The following is a 27,785-nucleotide window of genomic DNA, read 5'->3' as shown; positions in this document are numbered from 1 at the left end:
TGTCCTGATTTTTATAACAACCTCTTGACTTTGCAAAATGTGCCTGTAATGCTTTGGGGAGTTGTGTTGGCTGTAAAGATCTTTATCCCAGTATTTAGTGCCATTTACCATGGTTTTACTGCTGTGCCAGAAAAAGGACTTGAAAACTAACATAATTCTTGGAATGTAAGACACACTACAGCACAGAAGTCTTAAGTTTTGTGTTTTCCTGCATGTAACCCATACAACATCTGAAAGACTCTTTGTGAGTCTGCAGGTACAGCAAATGGTGCTTTACAAGGGTATGAAGCCCCTTGCAGCCTCCTTCTGTACCCCTCTGCGTGCTTTCTTCCCCCTGCAGCATCCTGTTTCCCTCGGCCAGCTTTGCCTACTGTAATCCTGGCCTCTGACTGTTCCCACCTTCACCCATACCCTTCTGAGCCTGCAGTTAGTAAAAGAGCTTTTAAAGGGATGCAGGTTATCTGAAGAGGAAACCCTACCCATGAAAGTAATACATTTGTCATTTGTTACTAAGCCAACATTTAGAGGTCTCCTTTTACTTACTCCTTTACAAAGCACACAATAAATCTGTAGCATCGGTTCTTACCATAGCAAAAATGCACTAAACCTCAATCTCCCAGTCTGACTTTGTTTCAGTCAGGACTTCTCTGGAGCAGCAACTGTCTCTGCCTCTTCCCCCAGCACAATGGATTTCTAGAATTTCCTATATTAGAACAACAACCACAACTGTACAACTGAGGAAGTTGATACAAATTTCCTAGGCAGATGTACTAATCTCCAAAGGACATTTAAAGCTCATAGACATGCACAGGGTCTAGCCTGAGTCACAGCAAGGTTTGAAACAAAGAAGCTTCCTCTCACACATACACTCACAAAGGTCCCTCAAAATCATGCTAGCCCAGTTTCTACAGATTCTCAAAACTAAGAACTTTGTAGTACATCCTGATAACCCTCCACAGTACCCGGCATTCAGCTGTATTGTGCCTGACCTGAATTGCTTGTGATGCTCTGAATATCAAGTTCATTCTCATTTAAAAAAAAAAATTTGAAAAAAATGTATTCATATATAGGCTTTCAGTTGCTGCAGACTCTGACAAAAGCCTGAACTTGTAAAGTCAGGTAGCACACTCCTCAGAAGCCATAAGGCTATTTCTTACACTCTAGTATGTTAGCAGGTTTCACATCCTTCCACAAAGTGCTGTATTTCAGAAGCAGCTTTTGTTATTCCAGAAAGATCATTCATGGCTTTATCTCAAATCCTTTCTCCTCAATGCAAGGGACAAATTCCATATCCTTTCACATTTATTAGAAAACCATTCTTCTCAAATCAACACTACCACTTTATATTACAAAGGCATCTTTATTGGGAGACAATGCAAGACAAGTGAACTGTCAGATTGAAAAGGAAAGGGTCAAATCCTTACATTACTACAGAAATTATATAATGTTTATCAGAACTTTGCATTTTCTACTTCATTCTCTCTGGAGCTGTTTGGATCACACTACACGATAAAAATTATTTCCAATAGGTAATTGTTTAAGCTTTCTTTCATTAACATTTTCTTTCTATTCCTCCATCCTACTGCCAAGCTGACTAAAAGACTCAAAGTCTGTTAGCCCCGTCAAGAATTGTACCTGCAAATCAATGCAAAATGGTCAGTCTTCATGAAAGACTGGACTTTGTCAGACTTACGCAAGAACACGTGGACTCAGGTCATGGTACACCAACCCTCTCAAGAGTTTTGCTCTAAAGCTTTAGTCCTGCTACAATTAATATTCCATACCTGGTGAATTAGGTAGGATCTGGCATCCAATGATCATCTTTGCACTGCTACACAGCAGCAATCTCCTCCAAATCCCACTAGCAACAGTGAGTAGCAACGACACTCAGCTCCAGATCCTGCCCTCCCCTAGGTCCCATGGAGGAATATTGAGGTTGATGTCAGCAGGTCAGGCCCTAAGAAAAAGCCAGCCTGGAGGGAAAAGAAGTCTGCCTATGTTCCCAGATGTACCTGTGACATCAGGGGATTGACAGTGGAACAAACAATGTAAATGAGATCTAATCAAGCCTAGTGAATCAGCCTTATCACCAGCATTGTCAGGGTGCATTGACCATGCCCAATTTTTCATGCCTGAGAAGATACAGGACAGCTACTAGAAGGGATCTGTCAAAAGCAATATTGCCCCTGTGACCTGTGATGTCTTGTGGTGGCAGAGTCATCCCAAAACAAGTAGAGGATGCTCTTCTTAAGTCCTCTGTAGCTTGAGGCCATTGTCACATGGTCTGAATGCCACTTCAGGCCTTGCATTTGGGAAATATAAAAAGCTTAACATTGCTTAAGTCAGCAAAGGCATTCCACAGTGCCAAAGGAAATCCTTGACCAGGGAGGAGACAACATGATGGCCACCACAAGGCATGCAGCTATCAGTGGAGTTTTGGTTTAAAACTACAGTCCATTTCTTAATCACACCATGCTGCTTCCTAACTCCTCACTGCATTAAAAGAATACATTGTTTGCCCTCAAGTTCTATGAATGAGTTCATTGAAATTATGAAGGAGATTGAAAACTGTCTTACAGTACTTTATAAGTTAAAGAGCTTAGAAGGTAAAAATTCATATAGGAAAAGTAAACCGATGTGAGTGAGGAGAATGCAGGTTGAATATTGTGACAAACTTCCAAGTCAGATGCCTAGTAAACTGAGTTTCCTGAGGTAAATGAATAAAACCCAAAACACATTACATAGATATTTAACACCAGACTGGACAAAATCCTAGAAAATACACCACTGGGAACAATCCTGTCCTGCCTGTAGGGCAGATGACCTCATCCACACTGGAAAATACTGAAACATTTTGATGCCTAAATGAAGTTCCCAGAGATACTCAAATACTTCCTGGAGATCAGCAAGCAAAACAAACCACATCTTTCAATGCAGAAACAAAATTCCTAACTCCAGCCCAGATTCTGGTCTAATCAGCACAAATGCAGAGGATCTCAAGTAAAGTACCTCTGAATTTACTTTGACTCTACACCAGCAAAATAGATTGTTTGCTCCCCTGCTTCACGTTTTCTGAAGTTTCATTAGGTCAGGCAAACAAAGCCTTTTGAAATGAAAAGCATCACAGAAGTGCTGAGCATCATTGTTCCTTTCTAATAAAAGAGGGGAGAGAAAAAGCAAGAAGTCTGAACTTCATTTTACAGATAAATAAATCAGCTCTCCAGGACCTCTTTAGATCAAAAATTCTGCTCCTTACTGCAAAATTCTGCTTAAACACAACACAGCTGCAGCAATACTCAAAATACCACTTTTACATTCAACATCAATATGAAAACAAAGACAAGCAAAGAGATCCTTTCCAATATTTTAGCAGCATCTTTTTTTTTTTTTAATAATACATAAGCACTTGCATTTTAAACGTGCTTCCAAAGCACCTAAATTCTAACTTGTAGTATTTGCTCCAGGCTGAAACTCTGCATAGGTTTGGGTTTGGTTGGGGTTTTTTTCTGTATTTAGCCAAAATTTATATTGGAGTAAAAATTACAGGCAGAGGGAAGAATCTGTGTTTCCAAGCACAATTCAGTATAAACAAGTTCATTTACAATTTACCAAAGTAAGTCTTCAGAAGGAAACTCAGCCTCAGAACCACACCCAATTTAGGCTACTGTCACAGTCAAATAATCTTATCTCTAGGGTAGAAATATTGATGTCATTTGTACTAGTGTCTCTGACTTCAAAGGACACAGAAAAACATGCAGCCTGTAAGGGCTCTGCTGCTGTTCTAGTAAGATTTTGAAATACTGAAACAGTCAAGGTATCTGAAGTGGTTGGTGACAGAAAGAAAAAACCAAAGACAGCAGGGTATGATATGATGGTCACTCTTACTTGTCTTCTTCAAGTTGCATCTCTACTATTCCAACAGCATTGCAACTCCCTGCTTACTCAGTGCTGCTCGTGACCTTGCTGGCAGGGATGGACTCCTCAGAGCTACTGATTCTGCACTTCATGACAGCAATGTTTATTACTGATTCTTCCCTGCTCATCTGCTCTGTTAAAATGGTTGGTGTTACTTAAACAGCAAATCTCTGCTAACTCAGGTCTCCTTCAGTGGGACTCCTAAGGGAACTACACAAAGAGCTGTGCTGTTAGATCTGTCGGAGCAGCAATCTTTAGCAAGGCTGCAGTCGGAACTTCTGTGAGCACGGTGAAAGCAACCATGGGAAATGGGATCCTTTTGAGAATATACAGGATCTAAGTAAGTGCCTTTTCGTTACCTATTTCAGGTAAGTACCTGCTGACTTTTATTCCTCTCCAATCCGACTTGATGGCCCATGCACAGAGGAAAGATTCAAGCAATACAGGCTACATCTGATTAAGACTGTAGGAATCTAAATAATGTAATTTATAAACTGAGAGTGACAGAGGACATATATTCCATTGGTTCAGCTTCCGTCCAGAATTTGTCTTATATTTTACATCCTGTATGAATACAGAAGAGAGAAAGCTGGCTAATCTTCAGTAAAACATATGCTACAAAATCTGTTAGTATAACATCACTGTCTAAATTCCCTTGTTCTGATCATCTTCCCAAATGCCCCCCTGCCTTAACTCATCTGGACTCCAAACCTAAATCCAAGAATTTGACTCTGTGCTGTATCATAGTATGGGAAGGTATTTCATAGTGCAGGAAAGCGGATATTGAACATAGGCACTAGTAGCTGCAGGATGCAGTTTAGCAAGTCAAAGTCAAGCCAAAAAGGGATGGAGCTGCAAAACTGTTCACTGCACTCATCTTCTGGTGGATGCCTATAGAAAACCGAAGAGATAACTAGTGTGAAACATAACAGCTATGAATCAGCTTCTATACAGGTTGGTAAAGAAACCACAACATAGCACAGCTTAAATGAATTAAAATCAACATTACTTTGGATCTTAAAAAAAAAAGAATATTCATAATGATCCTCAAGAAAATGTGATTTTGCAATTATATATTCTTGGTACTGCATTTTTAATATTTGCAGTAATGATCTGGAAGGAAAATAGACTAATTTTATGAAGATCCTGCTTTTCTGAAGTTTATTAAGCTCAGACTACAAGTTTTTTTCCCACAGATATACTCTTGTTCAAACCAAAATTACATGAATGCTGTCCTATGACCCATGATACAGCAGACTTCAGCTTAAATACAGTGTTCTCTGCTGACCTTATTATTGCTGAATCTGAGCCTATGACATGCCATGCAGTCACGCACTAGCAACGTTTAACAGTGCTCTGTTCCTTGTGTGCTCTTCTTCTGCTACCTCCTAGTGAGGCATCTGTCACTTTCATATGTCCCTCTTGCAGCGTCTTCATATGTGCATGTATACACTGGATTACTAACTAGCCTGCAGTTTGTCTAGGATGAGGACTGCCCTTTCACATGCCTACATGAGCACAGCAAGGTCACTGAATCTTTGCATCTAACAAAAGGAAAGAGAGAGGAAGATGTAGTAGAACAGGCCTGAGCAGCTAACTTGAAGGTGAAGAAGGCTTGGTGTTGGACAGAAGAAGGTGCCCCTCCCCAGCCTCTCCCCAAAGTTAGCCTTTTGAAAAATGTTTTTAAGCTAGAGAATGAAAGAACTAAAAGGCCACTTTTGCATGCTTTTGCCCGAGTTTTTTTCCAGGTACAGATTCTGGGAGAAGTTGGGAAGAATGTGTATAGATGGCCGAAATGGATGAGATAGGCTTGGGGGAATTGCAAAAGAGTCTGGGGTAACTGTTTCCTTCCTGGAAGTCTCTTGACCATCTCAGATCTTCCCTGTCCCCAGCAAGGCTCTTCTCAGTTACATTTTCTCCCTGTAAACAGAAACTGATCCTGACCTTAGTTTTCCAAGCAGAAAGCAGAGAGTCCCACTTCAGCTGTCAGACAAAATAACCATTACTGGTCATTGCCTGCAGCTCAACAAAAACCTTTACCAGGAGTTTCTCATCCCTGTAGTCAACTAGAAATAACCTCACCAAAGCCCCTATAAGGTTGCCTCTGACATAGTTCTTGAAATGTGACTTAGGTCCAGCAACTCCTTCTCTCCCAAGAGCCTCCTCTTCTTTAACTGTTTCTCAAGCATTTCCTTTGAGGAACAGCTTTCTCTACATGCTGCCACAGTCCTATGACTTGGTGCTCTTCCCTTCTCTGCCCTCTACATTCTAGACCTCAGCCTAGAGTCAGATTCAGCCATTAGTGTGTTATTAACCTGCAGATCTCCCTTGTACCTGTCTTTTTTAAATCTCCAGTCCAAAATCTCAAAGGCTTTCTTTAAGATTTCATCACTGACCACACAAAGCCAACACCCCATGCTAGACATTCTACTTATCTTAATGGAGCACTTCTTATTCTTCTGCCCTCTTCACCCAGCACACACTTGTCCTGAGCACCCTATGGGAGATGGAAACAATTACGGCCACTATGGGCGTAGGACATTTGGAGAAGGATTCTGCAGTGATTTCATGCGGTGCTAAGAGCTTTTTTCTGAGGCAAAATCAGAAGTAGTTGGGATCTGTGTCCCCTTTTCCTCAAATACCCAAATGCTCTTTTCATCACCCCCTACTGCAAGAGCTCCACAGATTTCCTACCCAGCAATTCAACCATAGTTTCAGGAGTTTCAGTACTCCCATGAGACATGAGGGAAACAAGATAATGAGAGGAAGAGAAGGCACTGCTGAGTATTTTGCTCATTTACCAAAGGGAGTAGCAAAACTTGTGCTTTACTTGAGTACAACCAATGAGGGATCAGTACTGAAGTTGACAGTATACAAACCCCATGGCTACCCAGTAATCATGGAGAGGGCTCACTTCTCACATGCCACTCAGAATCAGGGCCAAAGTGTGAGGTTCAGAGACGTGCCTAAGTCAGCAGATCATCACATGCTGTGTTCCTTTGGATTCATACCCCTCCGAGCTTGGTTTAGCTGTTCTATGCAGCCAAAGGGAGTTCTGAGCTAGCAGCTAGCATCTATAATTCCTGTGCTGACCATATTAATGAAAAGCTTCACCTTGCCAGCATAACACTCTTTAAATTGACCATCCTTGCAATACTTGTGTCTTTTGATCTACTGCCTCTCATAAAACTGGCTAAGCTTTAAGTTCATTATGTTCTTAAAATTATTGCTATGTTCTTAAAATCATTGCTCTGCATTCAGAGAACAAAACTATTCACCAAATTAGTATGTCGTATCTGAGCTATCTACCTGCAAATTTCTAGTTTCCCCATTTGAGTGGAATTGACTTGACACAGCACAATGAAAATAATGAATCAGTAATTACAGGGTCCAATTTGCAATAGATTTGTTAAACTTCACTTCCTGCTGTCATGGCCTTAATAGTTATGGACAAAGATACATCCTTGTAATCTGTTCTAGACACATTATATATGCCTCAGTCTTCCAAACATTCAAAGGAAACCAGCTGGAAACACTGCACTTACTGCTATCAGTGAAGACTGTATCCATCTACATAACTGTGCCCTCAAGAGGTTATAGACAGCATGACTTTCACCTCAGTTGTCAGTTCTTTGAAGCAATCCAGAGATGTCCACGAAGCATGCTCTGAGAAGCAGCAGTTTGCCAGCTATGGACTGCAGACCACTGACAGCCACTGCAGAAATGGATGGCTTTGGGGTATTGCCTACTTCTTGTTGCCCACCACCAAACTGCTTTAGAAAAAAGCTAAAATTAGCATTGTTTTTCATCTAAGCAATTGCTGTAATAACTACAGAGCTGCCACGTGACCATGCATGGGAAAGGAAGCGGTTCCCATAATTGCAAATGGGAAGAAAAGTCTATGATGCGATCTTTCTGGTAGGAACAGAAACTCAGCATGTATCATCCCCAAGTCATCTTAAAATACATGCATGCTCTGTAGCCAGGATTATCTAAAATAGCAAATACAGACTAAGTGTGTAAGATCAAACAATATCTAAAGAGCTCTTCTGACTTCGCGTGGAGCTGCAGTTCTTGCAGGTTCTGCCATTCAATTTTTATGAGAAGAGCAGATTTATGGTATAAGCATGCATGAATAATTCACTCCCATGAGCTTCCATATACAACTCGGGGAAATCCCAGCTGTAAAAACCTTGGCACCGTTTCTCTAGTGCGGGCTACACTGCCTTTATACAGGTGTTATTCCACTGACCTACTTGGAGTTACTACTCCTTCCTACTGCTAGAAGGAAAGGATCGGGCTGTTTGCTTACCACCTCTGGTGAGAAAACCTCTCTGCCACCCCTTCCCAGCAGTAAAAATGCTTCCAGTGTTGAAGTAAGTTAGTTTTAGCAGCCTTAGTGCTTTGGTTCACCACAGCTTCAGAGGCTTGCAAATCTCACCCACTCATGGGCTTCCCACAACACTCCACTGTCAACTGGCTTAGGTCTTCACCAAGTCCATGTTTTTAAATCATGCTGAGAAAATTACTTGGATCCTGGACTCATGAAACACTACTAAAGCCATAAACTAGCTACCCTGAGCATATCTTTATGCTGGTTTATAACTTCAAGAGAAATACAGCTCACCCTCCACCACAAGAACAGGAGCAGGGTCTTGGTACAGGTGACTTATACAAAAAGAAAGTGAAACTGCCTAGCCATCTCCTTGACCTAACACAAAATAGCATCACTCAGTGGGCTGCTTATTACCCCAGGGTTTTTTCTTCATATAAAGATAGGATAGGGTTCTTCCCCCCCCCATCAAATTATATATATATATATATATATATGATGGTTTTATTTGGTTAGATCTCCAAGTGGAGGCCAATCAGAATTACAGTCACTGTACTGCCACTGAGACATACTCAAAGCACACGTTGTGGTATATAAGTAAACCTACAGCTGTAGTACAGGGAACAAAGAGCTGGCATTCCTGGTTAGTAAATAAAGTGAACAGCTTGTGGCTATCTTGACATAAAACAACCTAATAATTATAGTGTCTGTGTTAGACATCTGAATAAATGTAGTCACGTCATTTAAACAGTGATACTATACCTATTTATAGCAGCTAATGATTTGATCAAGGATGTAAGGATCTGATCTTTACCCTAATATGACCCTTCAGTTCATCCAAATTACTGGCTTTCACCACCTGGCCTCTCCCTCATGTCCCCACTGTTGGTTTTTAAGCAGGTTAAGAATTGACAAGTTCTCACTTTGTTCATTTCATACACGCTTCCAGCAGTGCTGAGTGAAATGAGAGAAAACCATAAAAGGCAGTAGAGGAGAAAATCAGACATGCTGTGTAACTAATTTCTGAACTGTAAGCAAAGTTGTTGGCAATTTTCATATCACAAGTTCACATTTGATTTGTCACCTACAGAGGACAAGCATTGCCTGCTCATGCCCCTCCAGGCGGGATGGAATGCTGCCTGGTCAGCTGGGAACAAGCTCTGGGAATGGACATGGTAGGGTCTGAAGGGACCTCTAACCTCCCTGCACAGCAGCCACCATCCCGCCTCAGAGAATGGTGCATGCATCCAGCCCACACAATGTCATGGGGAGAGGGATTCCTCCCACATTCCCCAGCCAGCCGCTCACCGATGGAGCTGCCGTGTTTGCTGGGACAGCTGTCAGCAGACACAGGCACGGCCAGTCCCGCACCACGGGCAGGCAGGAGAGCACCGCCACCAGAGGGAAAAGAGCTGAACTCTAAACCAGATGAGCCAAGCAAGCAGCTGGAAAGAGGGGGTGGTTATAGCACAAGCCTGTGATGGCTCTGAGTGAAACAGCCAGACCAAGTGGGCTTACAGAGTGTCACCAAACAGAAATTCCCCTCCATCCCCTGGATGCCCACCTGGATCCTACAATGGAGCAGGCTTCAAGAAGCTGTAGCTCGCAGCAGAGTTAACTCTCCAGCAGCTGCTGCACCTTCTAATTGTCAAGACAGATTAAACAGAGGAATGCCTGTGGATTGCAAAGCTGAGGGAAGGGTGAAATGACAGGGTTGGCTTGCTCCGAAGTGCAGAAACTACTCAAGAAGTTGGAGGCAGAGCTGCCCGTGGCCAGAAGTGAACTGTGCTGGCATTGTCTGGCTAGAGGCTTGGCACAGGGCACTTGCCTTGCCTCAACTGTCTGCCCTGAGCTGGACAGTAGCAGAGTTTTTGTCCTGTGCTTCCTTGGGGCTGTAGACTTGGGATGTATCCACACTGCCCTTGTGGGCAAGTTTCTGTTTGGTCCCTCTGTAGCCTGCTACTACAGGGCATGAGCCAGGGTCCCTGGCTGGGACCGAACACTACAGGGCACCCAGAACACTGGCACCTGCACTCAAAGCTCAAGGGAACACATCCCTTTATGGGAGCAAGCACAGAGGGGTGGTGGAGCACTTGCACCAGGCAAAAGTGAGTGCCAGTGAGCCTCATGTCACCAATGACAAGGGAGTGATGATTTACTGGGAAAACTGCCCTATAAAAAACACACTCGAGGATCCTGTTTATTGTCTCGTACTCTTCAAACACTTCACAGTTACAAATACTCTGTACAGTTACAAGCTAAAAAAAGGAGAGGAGGTAATTCTCCCACGCTCATGGACTCGGCAAACCTGCGGCACCATCAGCGGGCAGCGTGGGTCAGGCAGCCTGGCAGGGCTCCTTCTGGGAGGTGGTGGGAAACCCCTACCGGGGATAAGCAATCCCCTACCTCAAATCTTGGCCACAGACTTGTGTCAGATCCGTGCAGATGCAGCCAGCAGAGGTGGAAGGAGCTCTACCAGGGAAGGCAGAGCTCTTCTTTGGGAGGAGAAAGATGTTCCCACATAACACTGCCTCTCCACTTCAAAACCATAATGCTCCATGGAGCTCTGCAGTCCCATTGCTTCTCCAGGTACTGCCATCCTGGCAGAGCTCTGCTATAAACTACAGCCCACAAAACCACTGCGAAGATGATGGCCCGCAGAAGTCAACTTGCCATGCAACTCTTAAATGACCACAATGACCAGTCAGGGACTTGAGCACAGGAGAGTGACCAAAGGTGGCTGTGTCTTTGGGCCACATCCAAAGGAGTCAAGTGGTCTCACTCGCCAGCAGAAAGTTTGGCTCATCCCCTCCTTGTCCCCAAACACCAGTGGAGTCTCCACACAGACACCCTCATCCCCTCCCCACATGAGCACTTACCCCCCAGGAACTGGATGCCTCCTGCCACCCTGCCCACAGTCCTGGAGATGAGCTCGGATACACAGCAGCCCATGAGCGCCGTGAGGGCCACCAAGAGGAGCAGCCCACAGCCCAGGCCCGTCACCACCGTGCAGATCCTCCACTCGGCACTCGGGATGGCCTGGAAGGAGGCATAGCGGCCGCACTGCTCCACCATCACGGTTGTCTGGCGGCTCTCATCCCGCACTGGGTAGGAACACCTCCGGAAAGTGCCGAATGAAACCGACTTCTCCAGCTGAGACCCCAGGAGCCAGTAGGGCATGAAGAAACCCACACAGGAGGCAGCGGCACAGAGGAAGGAGAGGAAGGCCCAGACAACACCGGCACAGGTGAGGCTGGAGGCCATCTCTGTATCTCCTCCAAGACCCCTCACAATGGGGAGATGGAAAAGCAGCTGTGTGTTTTAGAGTTGTTTATGGCTAATCCGAAGTCTCTCAGCCTTGACAAATCCTCGCGCTGGGAGAAGCTTGGATCCTTACAGCCAGGGGGATGTTTCCTCCCATCATGAAGTCAAAGGTCCCTATAATTAAATAACATTAAAAAAAAAGGAGAAAAATGCAAGTTCAGTAATACTGACATTAGAGAAAAAAATTGTTTATATGCCAGAGTGCTTTTCCTTCCCACACGACTTTTCATTAAGAGATTTCATTTACTGCCCCATCCTTGTGGGCAGTGGCTAGTATCGCTGTCAGTGATACTGGCTGGTGGGTCGGTGGGACAGTGGTGGGAAGCAGCCTGGCTTGCACAGGCTGCTGTGTGCATTCAGGAACGCTCTGCAGCCACCTTCAGGGGCTCCCTGTGTACTTGCCTACTCACTGTTCACTGTGCATCTTGATCCTTTTCATACGGATAAAGAAAAAAGGCGAGGTCTCATTTATCCTTAGCTATCAGGCCTTCCTCTTGGGATGCCTGGGGAATGTGCTTCCCATTATACCTGTCCCCACAGCTTCAGTGAAAAACTGCTTGCAGTGCCTCAGGCTTTTCAAGATCAGACCTTTGTGGCTGAGGTAAACCTCATCAACACATCCCCAAGCGAAGTCTTATGAGGTGACATTTTTTCCAGCATTCCCTTACGTTGCTGGCATCTTAAGTGCAAAAAGGAGCCTTTTATCACTTGATGTCCAGAAGTGCCAGGAGCCCAAACTTCAGGTGGGCTCCTGGTAGGTGAAGACATCACATCTTTTTGATTTGCCCCCACATACCCTCAAGCATCACATGATTAGAACACAAGGGTCTCTCAAAATAGTCCTGTTCGCACTCAGCCCAGCTCCTTCGCTTCTTTGCCTCTTCCTGCTCAAACCCAGGAGCCTTAACCTCTCTGCCTCCTCCTCAGACAACTCCCAGCCTCTAAGCTCAGTACCAGTGTGACCAAGTGTGTTTGACTGCCACAGAAACCCACATGCTACTTCCCAGAGGTTGGGGTGCTTTTCTTGTTAAATCCCTGCTGGATCATTACTCCAACTGTATTTGTAAATTTATGATCATTTCTCACAGTTGCTGCCAAATTAATTCCGATAGCTATTTATACAGCGGCTTTTTTATTCTAAGCGTGATTAGACACCAATCAGTGAATTCAATTCATGTACAGGCAATAAAATTAATACTACTTCAGCACAAGGAGGGAATGTAGAGGAGTCTGTAAGTGGAATTAAGCATGTGCACCACACAAAAGTTTTGCTTACTTTTAAAAACTAAGAAAAACAATTCTCTTCTGTAATGTTACAAAAGACCTATGCTGCTACTCAAGAAGTATACACCTATCTACAGAAATGCCTTTCAACCTGCAAAACACCAGAACCCTGGGGACAAAAACTTGAGAGAGGGGCATAGGATGCTTCCATCCCTCCAGAGACACCTTCTTGAGAAGAATCTGCCTGTGTCTTGGCGTGGCACCACCACATGTCTAAGGCAAAGTGGGTCAGGGCACTTGGGGAAGATCATTCCCTAAATCAGGGGAGGAGGTACCTACGGCTGGAAATAAGGCACAACATGAAGGCTCCAGGGGTAGGACTGCGCAACCCGCCGAGTGCGGCGGGGCAGCACCTCTGCCTCCCGGGAGGCTGCCAGCCCGCAGCCGGGCGCTCTGCGGGAAGGCGAGCTCTACCCTCAGGTCCCGAAACCCCGCTCCCGGCCCTCCAGGGGTAGGAGGGGGCGGCGGAGAGATCCGGCTCCCCCTGAGGGAAGGCGGAGGCCGGGAACCAAAACTCGGCGGGGTGATGCGAGGGGAAGGCTGCGGGGCAGGGAGGGTGCGAGGGGGAGCGGGAGAGGAAGTGTAGGAGATGAGGGGGGCAGGGGATGCGGGGGGACGGTCAGGGAAAAGGCTGGGGGAACAGGGGGGTCGGGAGGAGCAGGCTGGGAGGGGAAGGGGGTCCGGGAGAGAAAGGGAGATGCGGGCGGGGAAGGGCTGGGAAGGCAGAGGTGCCGGGAGGGCAGTGGGCCCGGGGGGCCAGGAGAACGTAGAGCCGGGAAGACAGAGGGGCCGGGAAGGGAAAGCGGTCCGGGTGGCAGAGAGATCCGGGAAGAACGGGGGCCCGGGAGGGGTAGGATGCGGGAAGGCAAGGGAGCAAGAGGACTGGGGATACGGGAGGAAAAGGAGTCTGGAGGGTCCGTTGGAACGGACAAGGGATGCGGGCTGGAGCGGGGAAAAAGGATCCGGGAGGAGCAGAGGGTCAAGAACTGCAGAAGATGTGGCCGCGCAGGGTGGTCACTGGTAGGGAAGGAAAGGAGGTTCTGCGGGCTCAGGGAAGTGGAGTCATGCAGGAGATGCAGCGCGCAGGGAGTGCGGTAGGTCAGGACTCCGTGACGGGAAGAGGGTTCAGGGGTCCGAGAGAGCAGGGTTCCGGGAGGAGCAGGAGAGGTTCGGTGACGGGGTTGCCGGCATGGGTCCAGGAAGGTGCCGGAGAGGCGAAGGGCTACTTACTGACACGCCGTGCGCGAGGTTTGCCCGTCGCGGCTGCCAGGAGCACATGGGCGCGGAGCCGGGGCGTGGAGCCGGCGGGTTGCGGCCGCCCCAAGCGACTCTCCCCGTGGTCCCCGCGCGAAGGCGACGCGGACGCTCCGAGGCGGGCGGGACAGGGACCCTCCCCCGCCCGGCCCGTCCTTCCCTCCCCTCCTCCGCACGTTCCTCTCTCCCTCCTTTTGATTCTCCGGGAGGCAATGCACTCCGCCGCCTCTCCTCCCCCTCTCCCCACCGCCGCCTCCCCGGGCGGGACCTGCCGCGGACGGCGCTGTTACGGGGCCGCGGACGGGGCCGGGGGCGAGCGGCAGGGCGGCGGAAGCGGCGGGCAGGCCACAGCAAAGAATGGGGTTCCCCCGAGCCCTCCCGGGGCGGGGCGAGGGTCACGGCTCCGCGGGGTCGGAGTGGGGTGGGGGTCCCTGCTTCCCGAGCCCGGCCGAGGCTGGGGCGGTGGGTCTCGGTTCTCGGGGGCCGGAGCGGTGAGTCACGGCCCTCCGAGCCCGGCCGGAGCTGGGGCGGTGGGTCTCGGTTCTCGGGGGCCGGTGCGGTGGGTCACGGCCCTCCGAGCCCGGCCGGGGCTGGGGCGGTGGGTCTCGGTTCTCGGGGGCCGGAGCGGTGGGTCACGGCCCTCCGAGCCCGGCCGGGGGGAGCGGCGGGGAGCGCTGCGGAGGCGCCGGGCTCATCTCCGGCCGCCGCAGCTCGGCGGCTGCCTGCGGGGTGTGGGGAACGGTGGAGCCGCTGCCGGAGCAGGGGGAGAGGGCATAAGAGGAAAAAGCCGGCGGGGAAGGAGTGTTAGAAGGAAAGAGGAAGGCTGCAGCCCTTACATGGGAAAATATGAGCTAATCTCCTGATGGGGGTGGGCGTGTGTGTGTGTCTGTCTGTCTGCATGCGAGCTGCTGATCCAGCATTTTGATAGCAACAGTTCGGGAGCCTGGTCTACAGCGGGAGTAAATGTGACCACAGCACCCAGCAGCTCATCCCGGCTGGGTTAATGCGAGCGGAGAGACAGAGCTCCAGTCCTTTCCCAGACTGTCTTCAGTGGGAAAGTTTTGGGGAGGGGTTGCCTTCTGGGAGTGAGGAGGGATGGTGCACGCAGAGCCTCTGGGAGAAAGGGAGATTTCCTATTCGGCTTTTTCCTCTCCGCCCTGCAGCTTGAATAAATTCCTTCACAGAGAAGATATTTTTATGCTAGGTTTAAATTGTGTCAGCACCAGACATGCAAAATCTCTTTTGTAATGTTTCTTCTTCAGTGCTGGAACATGGTACGTGATTTAAGTACTGATCATTAATATTATTAATGCTAAATGGAAATGAGGTTTATTGCACTCAGCCTGTGTTTACACCATTTAATAGCAGCAACAGTCATGTTCAGAATTAAATTACTTAACCACTTTATTGGTTTGGGTTTTTTTTTTTGTAGGACTTCCAATTTTCCCCCATAATGCAAAGTCTTAAAATCACAACACTACTGAAAATGTGTATTTTCTCAAGGGATAAAAAAATGGATTGGAATGTATCTAGCAAGACTGAGTTTTCCATACTGACATTTCAAGCATATTCTTTAAGGAAGAGTGCTTCAAATCAAAGAATTAGGTTAAATATAGGCTGAGTGCTAGAATATGTGCAATAATGTGTTTCACAAGGAAGACAATGAAGGCATACTCCCAAAACATCCATGCCACCCTGGCTACCTCTAGGCTTTATCCTCATGGTATACACCTATATTAGTGAGTAATGTGGACTGGTCTGATCCAATCAGTTGGTGCTGAGGACCCGAATATGTTCACACTTTTCCACAGGGTTTTATTTTTGAGATCTACTCCAACCTGGGTCTATGGACTGAGGGCCCCATGAGCACTGAGAACTCATCAGATGCAGTCCTGGAGCTTGAATTCTGCCTCAGCGCCCCCTGCACTCACTTTGTGTACTCACCACTGCTGAGTGAACCGCAGCCTGGTGAGGCTGATCTGGAGATTTACTTCAAAAGCGTGCCCTTGATTCACACGAAAACATGAATGTGGATGTGCCCACGGCATGGCAGGCAGAAAGAGAGCTGGTGTGACTTTCCCAAGGCTGAGGGCTGGAGCCTGCTCCGCAGCATACCATTCTAGCACCCTCCCCTCAACTCAGCTTTCTGCCTGGTGCCAAGCCTCCACCTCTGAGAGCGCACTGGCTCTCACATCTCCACTTCGGCAGGGAGCTGTGCACTGCTCCATGAGTATAGACACTCTTCATTTACTGCTTGCACGCCTTCACCTAGCTCAGTCAGGTGTTTTACCTCCTGCTGTTCATTGTATCAACGCCTGAAATGTCAGGGATACTAAGCTCCCTGTGTCACTTGAATTCTTGAATTGTGCTATTGGTGTAAAGAAGGAGAAGAATCAAGTACTGTTATTAACCCCACAATTGTTTAAAGACCCAATCTGACATTCTTTCCTTGGCCAGGGGCCTTGCTTATAATAAAATTGTGATGAATGTGTCTAAATAAGGCGTGTGTTGGGATTAGACATGAGTAGAAATTGCTTGGCATTAAAACTGTGGAAGAACTTTGTTTCACACATGTGAACAGTGTCTTGGTTAAAACTGGGTTTGTAAACCTAGGGAGAAGCAAACAAGTATGCATTTATTAATGCAATTTATATCTTCCATGGTATACGCCAAGGTCCCCAAGTCAGTGTTTGCTTTGCTAATGGCATCTCTACAGCAGTTCATTTACTTCCCTTATATGGCCTTTACATTCAGTCCCTGAGCTGCTGCCATCCTGCATTCCCTCACAGAAACTGTACACTGAATTCTGCATCTCTCCTGAAGCATCTTATCTTGCCAGCTGTCTCTGAATGCCCCCACAAGCTGGCTGCATGACTTCAGCACTTGTAGGGCAATAAGCATTATTTCACAATCCATTTTCCATGAGAGAAGGACTTTTGATTAGAAACAAACACATTGTGTGTATAAATTAACATCCAAATTCTCATTCCATTTTTTTCCTAATGTTTACAACACAGCATGCTGTATCTGCATTTGCTCCCCTTTCAGAGAACATTGTGCTTAGAAGTATTTCTGCTGGGAAAGTTAGCGGAAATATTTCAATCCACATCTAGCCTGTCTGAAAGAAAATGGGAGTTATCACACGGTGCTTCAGGATCCACAGTCTCTCTTGTAACCACAGAAGCAGACAGACCTCCTCGGAGCAGAGCGATAAAAGTCACGGTCCCCAGGGTCTTGTCTATACTGAAATAGCAGCTGGTTTAAAAACTGGTTCTAGTGTTTTGAAATTTAAGAGAATATGCTTCAGAGTTGGTCAAGGGAACCTGAGTCCCAGATTCCCCACTGCTGGAACCACTGGAAGTCAGACTGGATCAAACACCCATGAATACACTGTCAAAAAACTACCCTAACAGGGATACGGGGAAATATGCCTATAGATTTTACCATTTCTCTCCAACCCACTGACTAAGCTGCTGTTACAGCTGGGGCCCTACAGACTTGATGGAGCTAATCAGAGCATCAGAATAAAGAGAAAATCATATCACTGGACCTAACTCAATCCTCACATCACAGGGAGCAATACATATCACAGGCTCGGCCACAGACTCTTCCATTACAGCATATCCTGTAAGACAATCCACTGTCTGTAAAATGCCATAGGGAAATATGTATGTTCCCAAACTGTGAGGAAAATTAAGCAGCTACCAAACCTCCATCTTATTCTTCAGTCTTTGACAATAAAAAGAAACAACATGTTTTTATCTTGCAGGCCACCATCTGGTTTTCTCTTGTGTGGTCTGCAGGAGAGTGATCATGCAGGCATGGTTCCGAGCATCTTACAAAACTGGATCTTCAGGTCATGTCTGTACTTGATTTCAAATGAAAAAGAAAGGTGTAGGCACAATAATAGACTTGAGGCTACATACTGGGAGCAACAGAAAGTCAACCCAATTACTCAAATACAGTCACTAAAAACCAAACAGACAAGTACTGCTAGGAAAATCATCTGATAATTAATATATTTGCCTGAAATATGTCCAATCCCAGCAGCTGGGAAAAAACAAGATCAACTAAATAGGCAGAAAAAGAGAACCACAAGTCTAACACCTGCAAATTTCTCTGAGGAAGGTAAGAAAAATTCAAGTCAGCACATCTGTGTGGTGTCTTTTCCACGTCAAACACATTGCATGTTTTCTACTGTGGGAGGAACTAGACTCCCAAGAACTGGGGCTGACATCTAAACCTGAATCCTGACCTAAAAACTTAGCTCTTAACAAATAAATCCTCTCTCCACTTCTATTCCAAAAATGCATTATGATTAGTGCTTATTTTTGTGGTGGCAATTTTTATAAATCGTGTTACTGACAGTATATGAACAGAACTTAACACATTTCTGGAGGACAGTTGTCTTACTGGATATAACACTGTTAACATCAGTCTGTTAAGCAATACACATGCACATACAAACAACGTCAGTGTAACATAAGAAAAAGGAAACATCCTTTATTATTTGCCATAAACCCTCCTTATGTTGTTTCAGCTTTATAAAATTATTATCTATTATATAAAAGCCACCAGGTGATCTGCATTTTACAAGGCTCTAAAATAGTAGCTACAGCAAATCAAGCTACTGATTATCTCTTTTGTGTCCTCCTGCTGACAAGCCTGTTGGCTGTGGGAGAGGCCAGAGAGGTTTATTCTGCACCAGCCTCGCGTCTGAAGGGAGGAATGCCTGCTCTGCCCTAGCAGACACTGCCAAGGTGACAGCTCTGGGATGACAGGTCCCAGACTCATCCTCCTTCACCAGGGAATTGGCTTAGTCCTGCACAAACTCAGGAAAAACGCAGATGATTTCAATCCTAAATTTCCACTGTTCCCAAGTGGACTTTGAAAAATAAGGAATGTCTGGATGATGAATGAGTGATTTCCTGGTAAGAAACTGGCAGCATGTTTTCTGTGCATATAGAACCAATACAAATAATTTAATTGTGGCATCTTATTTACCAGGGGAACATCTGTCTGTTTTCCCTTGACACTATTAAATAAAGATGTGGGGAATGTGCCACAAGCAGGTATTGCCACAGTGTTTTCTTGCATTTCATGGCATGTGTGTTCAGAGAAAAAAGACTTTTTAAGGACACATGCAACCAGAAGATTTTTCTTTTTTATTTAAAGCCTCAGTTAGGGATCGGCTTTAAGCTGAGAGTCAAATTTTAAAACCAGGGCCAGAAGCAGGCTGCTCCTCAGGTTAGCCCCATAGGGTGCCCAGTGCAGTAGAGGTTGTAGTGGCGCTTGGTGCTGCTAAAGTGGCCCTCTCTGGGTGTCCAGGACAGGGAGGGCATGGAGAAGTGGTGGAAAAGGGGACAGGCCAGCCTGCAAGCACAGGGAAGCTTCACACCTCCTGGGCTCTGTGGAAATAGCAGGGGATTTGGTCTGTCTTCCTGCTGAAGCATTTGGTGCGGGCTACAGACAAAGGTGTGTGCACGAAAAGTGGAGGCAGAGAGCAGAGTTTTTCTGTTTTACACAAAGTTTGCATGATTTCTAATAGCCCTGTGACATTATCTTGAGTTTCCTGAGGTGCATTTGCACAACCTGCAATGGTGACTAGTGTCACAGTTTGCATAAACCACGTGTATCTAAGATGGGGATGGAAGGCAGTGCCATGTTCCTCCCCTCAGCCTTTTGCCACAGAACTGGAGCTGAGCTGCTTCTCCCCCTGAGCTCTAGCAATCATTTGCATCTAGGTCACTATATTAGCTCACATTCCCAAGGATGACACTAATGATTTCTGGGGTTTTTAGAAAGGAAAGATGAAAATCCTTTTGCTGGGGACAAAGGCCAATTTGTTCTACAAGTGGAAGATCATTTCCTCCCCATCATACCCCTGAGGCTTGTACAGCTCTCAGGTGGTTCCATGCAGGGTGAACCCCTGTCATCTCCCACAAATTCATTCACAGGAAAATTGGAATGCCATCTCTTGTCAGCTTAAATGCAAACAGCACCCACTTTGCCATTTATCAATGTCCAAAACATGTTCTCAGTGGGGGAAGAACTAAGTTCATTTTTTAAAGCTTTCTAAAAGACTTGTCAATAGAAAATCCAGTATATATACATGGCTATGCATTTTTGTATTATACATATATACCTCCAGATATTACAGATACAGCACAGGGAGTACCTGAGACCCAGACTGGGTTGTGGAGCGCAGGCTACCTGTGCCTGGGGACCAACAGCTTCCCATTCAGTCACAGTGGGTCAAATCATGTTCTGGCAATGCCTTGTGCTCACAGGGAGGCTGCAGTGAGGTGAAGAGAGGTGTGTCTTGGCCTGTCTGTCTGTGTTAAATCTTTTGCTTTGACTCGTGTTATCCTTCGAATTAGAAGTTGTTCTTCCTATGTTATTCAAATGCATAGTTTCTTGTTTCCACCAAAAGCTGCATGCTCTGGGAAGAGCTCTTCGCTGCATGTAGAAGGGTTCTCTCTGTATTATGTAGTAGCAAAATAACCTAGTCACAGATTGTGCTTCTGCAATATAACTACATATTTCAATATTCCTTTTCCTGCTGAAATGGCTAATTAGCAAGGTCGTTACAGTTGCCACTTATAAAGGGGAAGATAGTAATTCCATTAATGTGCTCACAGGAACTTCATTTATATTACCTCTTAACCTTTATAAGGATATTATCATTTCAATAATTAATTGCTTTTTACCATTTAATTTGCAGTTTACCATTTTCAAGGGAAATTACCCATTAAACCAAAGACTATTTTTTTTTAACAAAAATTCCTTCACTCAAATATACACTATAAGCTGTCCTTAGAGTAGGTAGGTTCTGAATTTGCCCAGGGAGGTTGTGAACATCCCTGGCAGTGTTCAAGGCCAGGTTGGACAGATCCTTGGGTGCCATGGTTTAGTGTGAGGTGTCCCTGCCCATGGCAGGGGGGCTGGAACTAGATGATCTTAAGGTCCTTTCCAACTCTAACTATTCTATGATTCTATATTTGCTAAGCCATTTTCACATTTAAGAAGAGAGGACTTTGTGGTAGCTCTGCATATTGAAGAACTGCCTATTGCTGAGCTCTTTAACCATCTAAAGGAAAAGGAGGCAGAATGTGGCAGAGGCAGCGATGAGGAGGACAAATTCAGGAAGGCATTGCATCCTTCCTATATGATACAGTGAGAGTTGTCTTTCCTCTTTCTTTGCAACCATCTTATTTCTTCTAATTTACACTGCAATACCCATCCATGAATCCTTCTGCTAACTTCAGTGACTGAAAAAAGAAAGGAACTTTGGTTCAATCATGTAAAACACAGAAACTCTGGCCACGAATCACTAAGTGTTTAAGCACATCTTCAGGCCTGTGCCCAATACTTTGGAGAATGGAGCTCAATACACATATTCCTGCTCCCACACAAGTCTCTCATAAAACACCTATTCATTTCCATGAATCAGACACAAGCTGATATCCCTGTGGTGGTATGGTGGCATAATATCTCCACTACTGATAATAGAAATTGTGTCCAAATCCCATCATGCTAAAAGAAAATTGGATTAATATTGGTATCTGAGAAGGTAAGTAATGCATCCCAAGCAGTCATATCTCTGGCACAGTGAAACATATATCTCTGAGAGACGGATTTGCATAAGAAGATGGAGAGATGACAAAATGAATAAAGAAAGAAGGCACAGAAGAAGAGGAAAAAGAAGTAGCAGGTATGAACTGGACAACACCATTGATTTATGAATGAAAATCTAAAAGTTTTTCTGTTTCAAGTGCAAAAACCAAGTAGCCCTTGGGCAGTTCTATCTTTGCAGCTGGGAAGTCCATGATATGTCACCCAAAAAAATATACATCTTGATGATATGTCACATGCCTACAGGCGCCAAGTGGATCATTTTACTGTGAAAGACATTTCATTTATTTAATTGTAAAATAACCCGCCCTTCCCCATATGCATAAGGAGAGTCTGGGCTTAAAACAGGATTCAAGCACAGTGTTTCATTTCTGCAGCACAGAAGCCGAGACATACGCTTAATATTATTTGCAGAGAAATCAAAAGCCACAGTCAGACCAATAAGGATGAAAAAACTTAAGTGTCTAGTTAACGACCCATCACACAGGTTTTCTATGAAGCCAGTTTAGAGACTAGATAGGAATCTCAGGATGAGACCTTCTGAAAGTGCCTTTCTTTTACTTCTCTGATAGGATGGTTAACTATGGGCTTCACCCTTGACCTTTACCTGGTAGAAGACTGGTGAGATGTATCCTACCATAAGTACTTAATTTTGTCTTCAAGTCTTCAGGTATCCAAATTGAAGACAGGGAGAAGAGATTCCGGTCACTTAGTATTCAGAACTTCCTATATCAGATGTGGGTCAGCAATCACATCAGTAGAGCAGCAAAATAGTCTTTTTGACCAGTGAAAGGAAAGTCTAGCTCCATGCCACTGTGGGCATTTCTTGCCATAAGCTTTCCACAATGAGGCACAAATATTGCTTGGAGACAATCTGCTAATTTTTGCCAGTTAGTACTGCAATCTGCGATCTGCAAGCTGGTTAAGGCATCTGATGCATCTCTTTAAGGTGTTACTGTGTCAGTATTATTAGGATTCTAGAGGTTATCACACAAAAGACTAGTATGGAACAGAAGGAAGCCACTGATCATCAAAATTAACATTATAATATCCTTTCAATACCTCCAGATTAGCAGTTCACTCAACATGACATTTGCTTTTTGAAAGGCATGTGCTCTGCATGCACAACGTTTTAATATCTCATTGTTTAAGGGAAGTTGACAATGATGGGTGATGTATAAACAGGCTGAAGATATTCTGAAGAGAGCTCTACCTGCATGGACAAGAAAGTCCTTGCAAGTTGCAGGCAAAGGAAGCTCGGGGCCTCTACTGGAGAACTTAAAGTCTTTTGTAATTAATGCTGTAATTGGAGGTTGCTGGACATGCTCCTTGAGTTCCTGCCAGGGAATGTGACGGCTTCAGAAAGCTGTTGACTCCATGCTGTACACCAGCTGAAACAACCTCCTCGAGTGCAATAGATGACATAGAGCTCCTGGGTTGGCAAAACTCTCATCTGAGCAGCAAAATGCATGAAGCTTTTCCCTTCCAGTGTTATCACAGTGACATCAGTACCATTCAGCCATCTGACAGCTGCATCACCCAGGGTGGCAAGGTTGAGCTGTCCTCCCTCTGCATTTTAGTGCAGGCAGCCCATCACCATGCTCCTGCCAGCTGTCCCTAGAGCCACCCAGCAGGGTCTGGAACAGGCTAGGTCACCACCATCATGCTTGCTCTTGGCAGAGGTGACCAGGCTCATTCCAGCCCCACTATTTCAGATTGAAAATGGATAAATATACGCCAGAGAAGTCAAAGCTTAGAAACAAGGCTGCTTCCTGTGATCTTTGCCTTCACTTGGGAACATAATTATTGGCTTCCGGTGCACCAGCACTAGTCATGGGGATGCCAGTCATGTAATAATATCATAAAGGCAGAAATGACCACCAGAAAGGGGTGGCAGGTAATTTTAGCTAGAAACCGCAGGCTTAAACACATTTCTTCTGGAGGTAAGCAGATCTTTGCACAGAAATTATTTGCAACTCATCTGCAGTGACTGCGACCAGTGTCAGCTGTTAAGTAATAAGTTATTTTTATCCACTGCAGCTCTACAGCATCTCTGAGGGTGATGGCATCTTGCCAAGGCTTTGGAAGTGCTGCATGAGCTGACACACAAAGATGAATGGTGGAGGCAAGCCCGGAGGACATTTCTGACTCAACTTTACAGAGGAAATCAAATCCAAATATACCAGGTATCACCACATTGTTGCTGCTGAGAAGTTGTTTTGCTTCTGTCCTGATAGATGTCAGTGTGTGTGACTTCTGGCATTTTGGAAACTTTAACTTTTCCTGCTGTAGCAATAAAGTTCCATTAAATTGACCCAAACAGAATTGGTATGAACACTAGGAAAACCTGCTTATGACACCCTTGCGTGTAAAATCAGGTTGATATTGTAAGGATGCTATGAAAATTGCCATGATTGTCAGTATTTTTATATGACTTGCACTAGCAACATCCCTAAGTTGCAGTTTCACAAGATGATGGCTTTTGTGGTGAAGCTGCCCCACTTTTGCCTCTCTGCCATACCACTGCTTGTCCCCTCAAGAGTTCCTTGTGCCCTCATGGTTCCAGATTCACTTTGCCTGATAAAATTGATAGCCACCATTTAAAAGGGAAGTCCTATCCCCCAGTGTTGCTGGCAATATACTCTTGTCTCTCCTGTGCCAATATGAACATTTGTGCAGGATTTGCTGGGTTAGCAAGAGGAATCATCATCTTACGCAACTACATCTCAAGGAACAGCTACCAGATCCAGTACAGCAGTTATTAATGCTAATGACTGTACTTTGGATAGTGACTATAGTAAGGAAATAGGCTGGAGCTGAGAGAAGCCAGTCATACTACCCTGCTTGTGTGGCAGAAGTGTGTGTGTGGGTAGGAACATAAAGGGCAAGATGGCAGCAACAGGAATTTAAAAGGAGCTTTGGAAAAGACAAATTGAAGTTTCAGAGACCAGCCAGTCAATGAAACAGAGAGAATGAAATGGAAAAGGCTACAAAAGTGCATTTCATCATAGATTTTATTACTATATGTCTTGTTTTGCAAAGCAGAGTAATATTATGTTGAAATTCTGTATTAATCCTGAATGGCAGCAATATACATTACATTTATCATGTGTCTTCAGTGACTTGAACTATAAACACAAAGCAACCATGGTGATTGGGTTCCTGGGATAACAAGAATGCCTAAGATATACAGGCACTTCAGTGAGAAATAGTCATGGTTCACCACTTGCTGTAGTGGCTTAAGGCAGTGGTCGGGATTCCCATTAAGGGATTGCAATGTCACAGATCTATTCCAAGCTTGCAGCCATCATGGTCTGTGTTAAAACTTGTGCTGCTGATGTATTTACTCAAAAGGCATTTTTTCTAATGCCATCATTCCTATGATTTATTAGCTATACCTTTGGCTTCTCATGATCCATGTCATGGCCATGTCATAATCCCATAAATGGCCTTGCGCTGATTAGCTGATATGGAGGCACTGCCCATTAATTTAGGTATTCACCAGATTTTCTCCACTAGAGACTGACCTCACAAGAGATCAAGATATAGTGAAGTGTACTGTTTCTCTGCCTGATGGTAAGTAGTTGTAATATCTGTTCAGTTGTTTGGGTTACTTTTATTTCATTTGTAAAACACAACATATTCCAGAGATGTTTTGCCAGCAGGATATAGGCAATCACTGCTTGAAGAGAAAGGATAGCAGGCCTGGAAGACACCATTAGCATATATCATGTGTTAATATATTTATAGATAAATATATTTATGTTATATATATAAATATGTGTTAATATACCATGTGTATGCTTGTGTCTGGCTTTTACTTTTTTGAATTATTATTTTTCCCCAAAATATTCTTCATCATTGCTATATTGTTATTATAATCATAACAATAATCTCCTGTATTGCATACCTGCATAGTAATTAGCACATGCAGACTAAGATAAGCTTTATACCTCAGCCACAGAGACACAGTGTCACTAAGGTGATGTTGTTAGTCAGCCACAAGCAAGTATTAGTTCTTCACCATCTAAGCTATTTGTTTCCTTTTTTCTAGGTGATATTTGGACCCCTACTGAAGTGAGTGGCAGTGCCATGACCAATTCTATTCACCTTGCCCAGGATGTGGCCATGTAGTTGGATGACCACTTCCTTAGAGAACTCCTGTATCCTCTAGAGTTCTAGGGACAAGTATATTTAGATCAAACCCTATTAGTTTTGCTGACACAGTGCTTCCCTTGAAATCAGTGGTTGGGGGTATCTTTTAGCAGAAGATGAACAGGAAGATTTCATGGGTTTGGTATGCATTAAAGTGCATATTGTACTGTTTGTGTTATCTTTTCGGTGAATTATAACAAACAGCCCTCCAACCAGGTGGCCAATTCAGCATCACATATATTATAGCCATTACTGCTGACTGTGAGACATGACAATAAATCCTCAAGTGAAATAGCATGAGCTAACCAAAATTTTGAGAACTGTACATTCCTCTGGACCTTCAAGGGACACAAACAGGTTTCACTACATGACTACATGACTACAGGTTGCTATCAGGGTGACCTTTGGCCAGATCAGTTACAGAGTCATACCTTAATTAGCAGAATGGGATCAACACAGTCTGAACTTTAGAAAAACCGTTAGCTCAAGGAATGGGCTGATGTGGTCTGGTGGAAAGTATCCACAATATTAACCTTCTAGAAGATAAATTATCAAAAAATATAACTCTAACTGACTTGAAGACACAGAACCTTTTCCTGTACTCCTGCTTATCAGCTGGGTTTTCTAGCCCAACCACAGCACACAATGCTGGAAAAAGCTAATGAATAATTTGATGGCAGAGAACCGGTGAAGAATGCAAGGCAATGATGGATTTCATCTGGGTTATGTTGTGTGCAGTGGAGAGCCTGGCAAAGCTGAGTTCCACTCACCTGACCATCTATATGGCCTGCAGCATAGAGAGCTATTATCACTTCCAGAAGGATAGCATAGCTGAGCAGCAAGCTACTGTAACCAGCTTCCTGCAGATGAGGACTTTTTCTGTAGCTGCGTCCAATATTCCTAAAAGAAGAACAAAAGATAAGCCTTGGTGTCCTCATGCAAATACTTCTTTCAGCTGTGGGAGGTTAAAAAAGTGCTCCCCTTATTACTTCTTCTCATGCACACATAAATGCATGCTGTTTCAGAATCCTATCAGTTCCTGACAGCCCTGTGTTACGTGAGCTAGCATTCTGGTTCATGAAACACATTCTTGCAAAAATGCACACCATTCAATGAGCATCTGAAAGCACAACTGGGTGCTTAAAAAGAAAATTCATGTCCCAACTGATAGAGGAGAATCTTTCTTGCTCTTTGTATATTTATATTATAACTTGCTGGATGAGCCTCAGCAATAGTCTTGACTTTTCTGACACCTGCAGTTCAGATACACAGGTCTTGTTGACTTCAAAGTGTGCCTTCCCTCTGTCAACTCATCCAACAGGCTAGCAGCATTTGAAATGTTCAAACTGCTAACAGCATCCAATTTATAGCTCAGAGGGAATCTTTCTAATAATAGGATTTTCTTGACATGCTTACATACTAATTGCTCACACTTGTGATGACTGCATACTGTTTTATCTCTTCTGACATGGAGAAGGGAGATCCTGTCTCCCAGAAGCTGAGTCAGAAGTAAAGGACATCTAAGAGGAAATAACATCAGTGTAATGGGGTGGAAGAACAGAAACTAAGGGAAACAAGTGTCTGAAAATACTTGAAAACATGCTTGCTGACTAGCTGAGAGTAGAAACAAGTCACTGCACAGGCTGTTCAGAAAACCTGGCCTTTTAGGTAGTGGATCCATGTGAGGAAGCAAACAAAAATAAAAATTAAACAGAAAAACATCCTATCACTGTCCCCATCATGCTAAAATTTTAGGAAGGCGGCTCTGATCGTAATTTTTTCATAAGCTAAATGAATCAAACTAAAAGAAAAGAAACAAAGTGAATGAAAACATTCAGAAGATCAGTGCTCCATCTTGGGCAAAGGCTACTTGATCTGCTTGCAG

The 27,785-nt window shown here is 44.7% G+C and overlaps 1 protein-coding gene and 2 long non-coding RNA genes across 3 annotated transcripts in view; 2 read left to right on the top strand and 1 right to left on the bottom strand.

The window, feature by feature from the left end:
• The window catches only part of LHFPL6 (LHFPL tetraspan subfamily member 6), a 141,246-nt gene extending 127,017 nt beyond the window's left edge, over positions 1 to 14,229 (bottom strand). The window contains exons 1-2 of the mRNA XM_061344942.1: positions 14,087 to 14,229; positions 11,128 to 11,686 (exon numbers count right to left, since the gene is read on the bottom strand). Of these exons, the coding sequence (XP_061200926.1) occupies positions 11,128 to 11,512 (385 nt within the window). The 5' untranslated portion in view covers positions 11,513 to 11,686; positions 14,087 to 14,229. The remainder of the gene's footprint in view (positions 1 to 11,127; positions 11,687 to 14,086) is intronic.
• A 647-nt stretch (positions 14,230 to 14,876) lies between these two features.
• On the top strand, positions 14,877 to 16,680 carry LOC133207783 (uncharacterized). Its single transcript, XR_009724164.1, has 2 exons — positions 14,877 to 15,384; positions 15,922 to 16,680. It is a non-coding gene; the product is annotated as an uncharacterized LOC133207783 (long non-coding RNA).
• A 4,433-nt stretch (positions 16,681 to 21,113) lies between these two features.
• Positions 21,114 to 26,069, top strand: LOC133207780 (uncharacterized). Its single transcript, XR_009724163.1, has 2 exons — positions 21,114 to 23,931; positions 25,800 to 26,069. It is a non-coding gene; the product is annotated as an uncharacterized LOC133207780 (long non-coding RNA).
• The last annotated feature ends 1,716 nt before the right edge of the window (positions 26,070 to 27,785 follow it).

Source organism: Neopsephotus bourkii, unplaced genomic scaffold, assembly GCF_033783945.1.
Source record: "Neopsephotus bourkii isolate Nb327-2 ecotype Australia unplaced genomic scaffold, CSIRO-AGI_Nbou_v1 NB_36, whole genome shotgun sequence".
Classification (NCBI taxonomy): Eukaryota; Metazoa; Chordata; class Aves; order Psittaciformes; family Psittacidae; genus Neopsephotus; species Neopsephotus bourkii.
The sequence above is the reverse complement of the archived record's forward strand: the minus strand, read 5'-3'. Positions and strand labels throughout refer to the sequence as shown.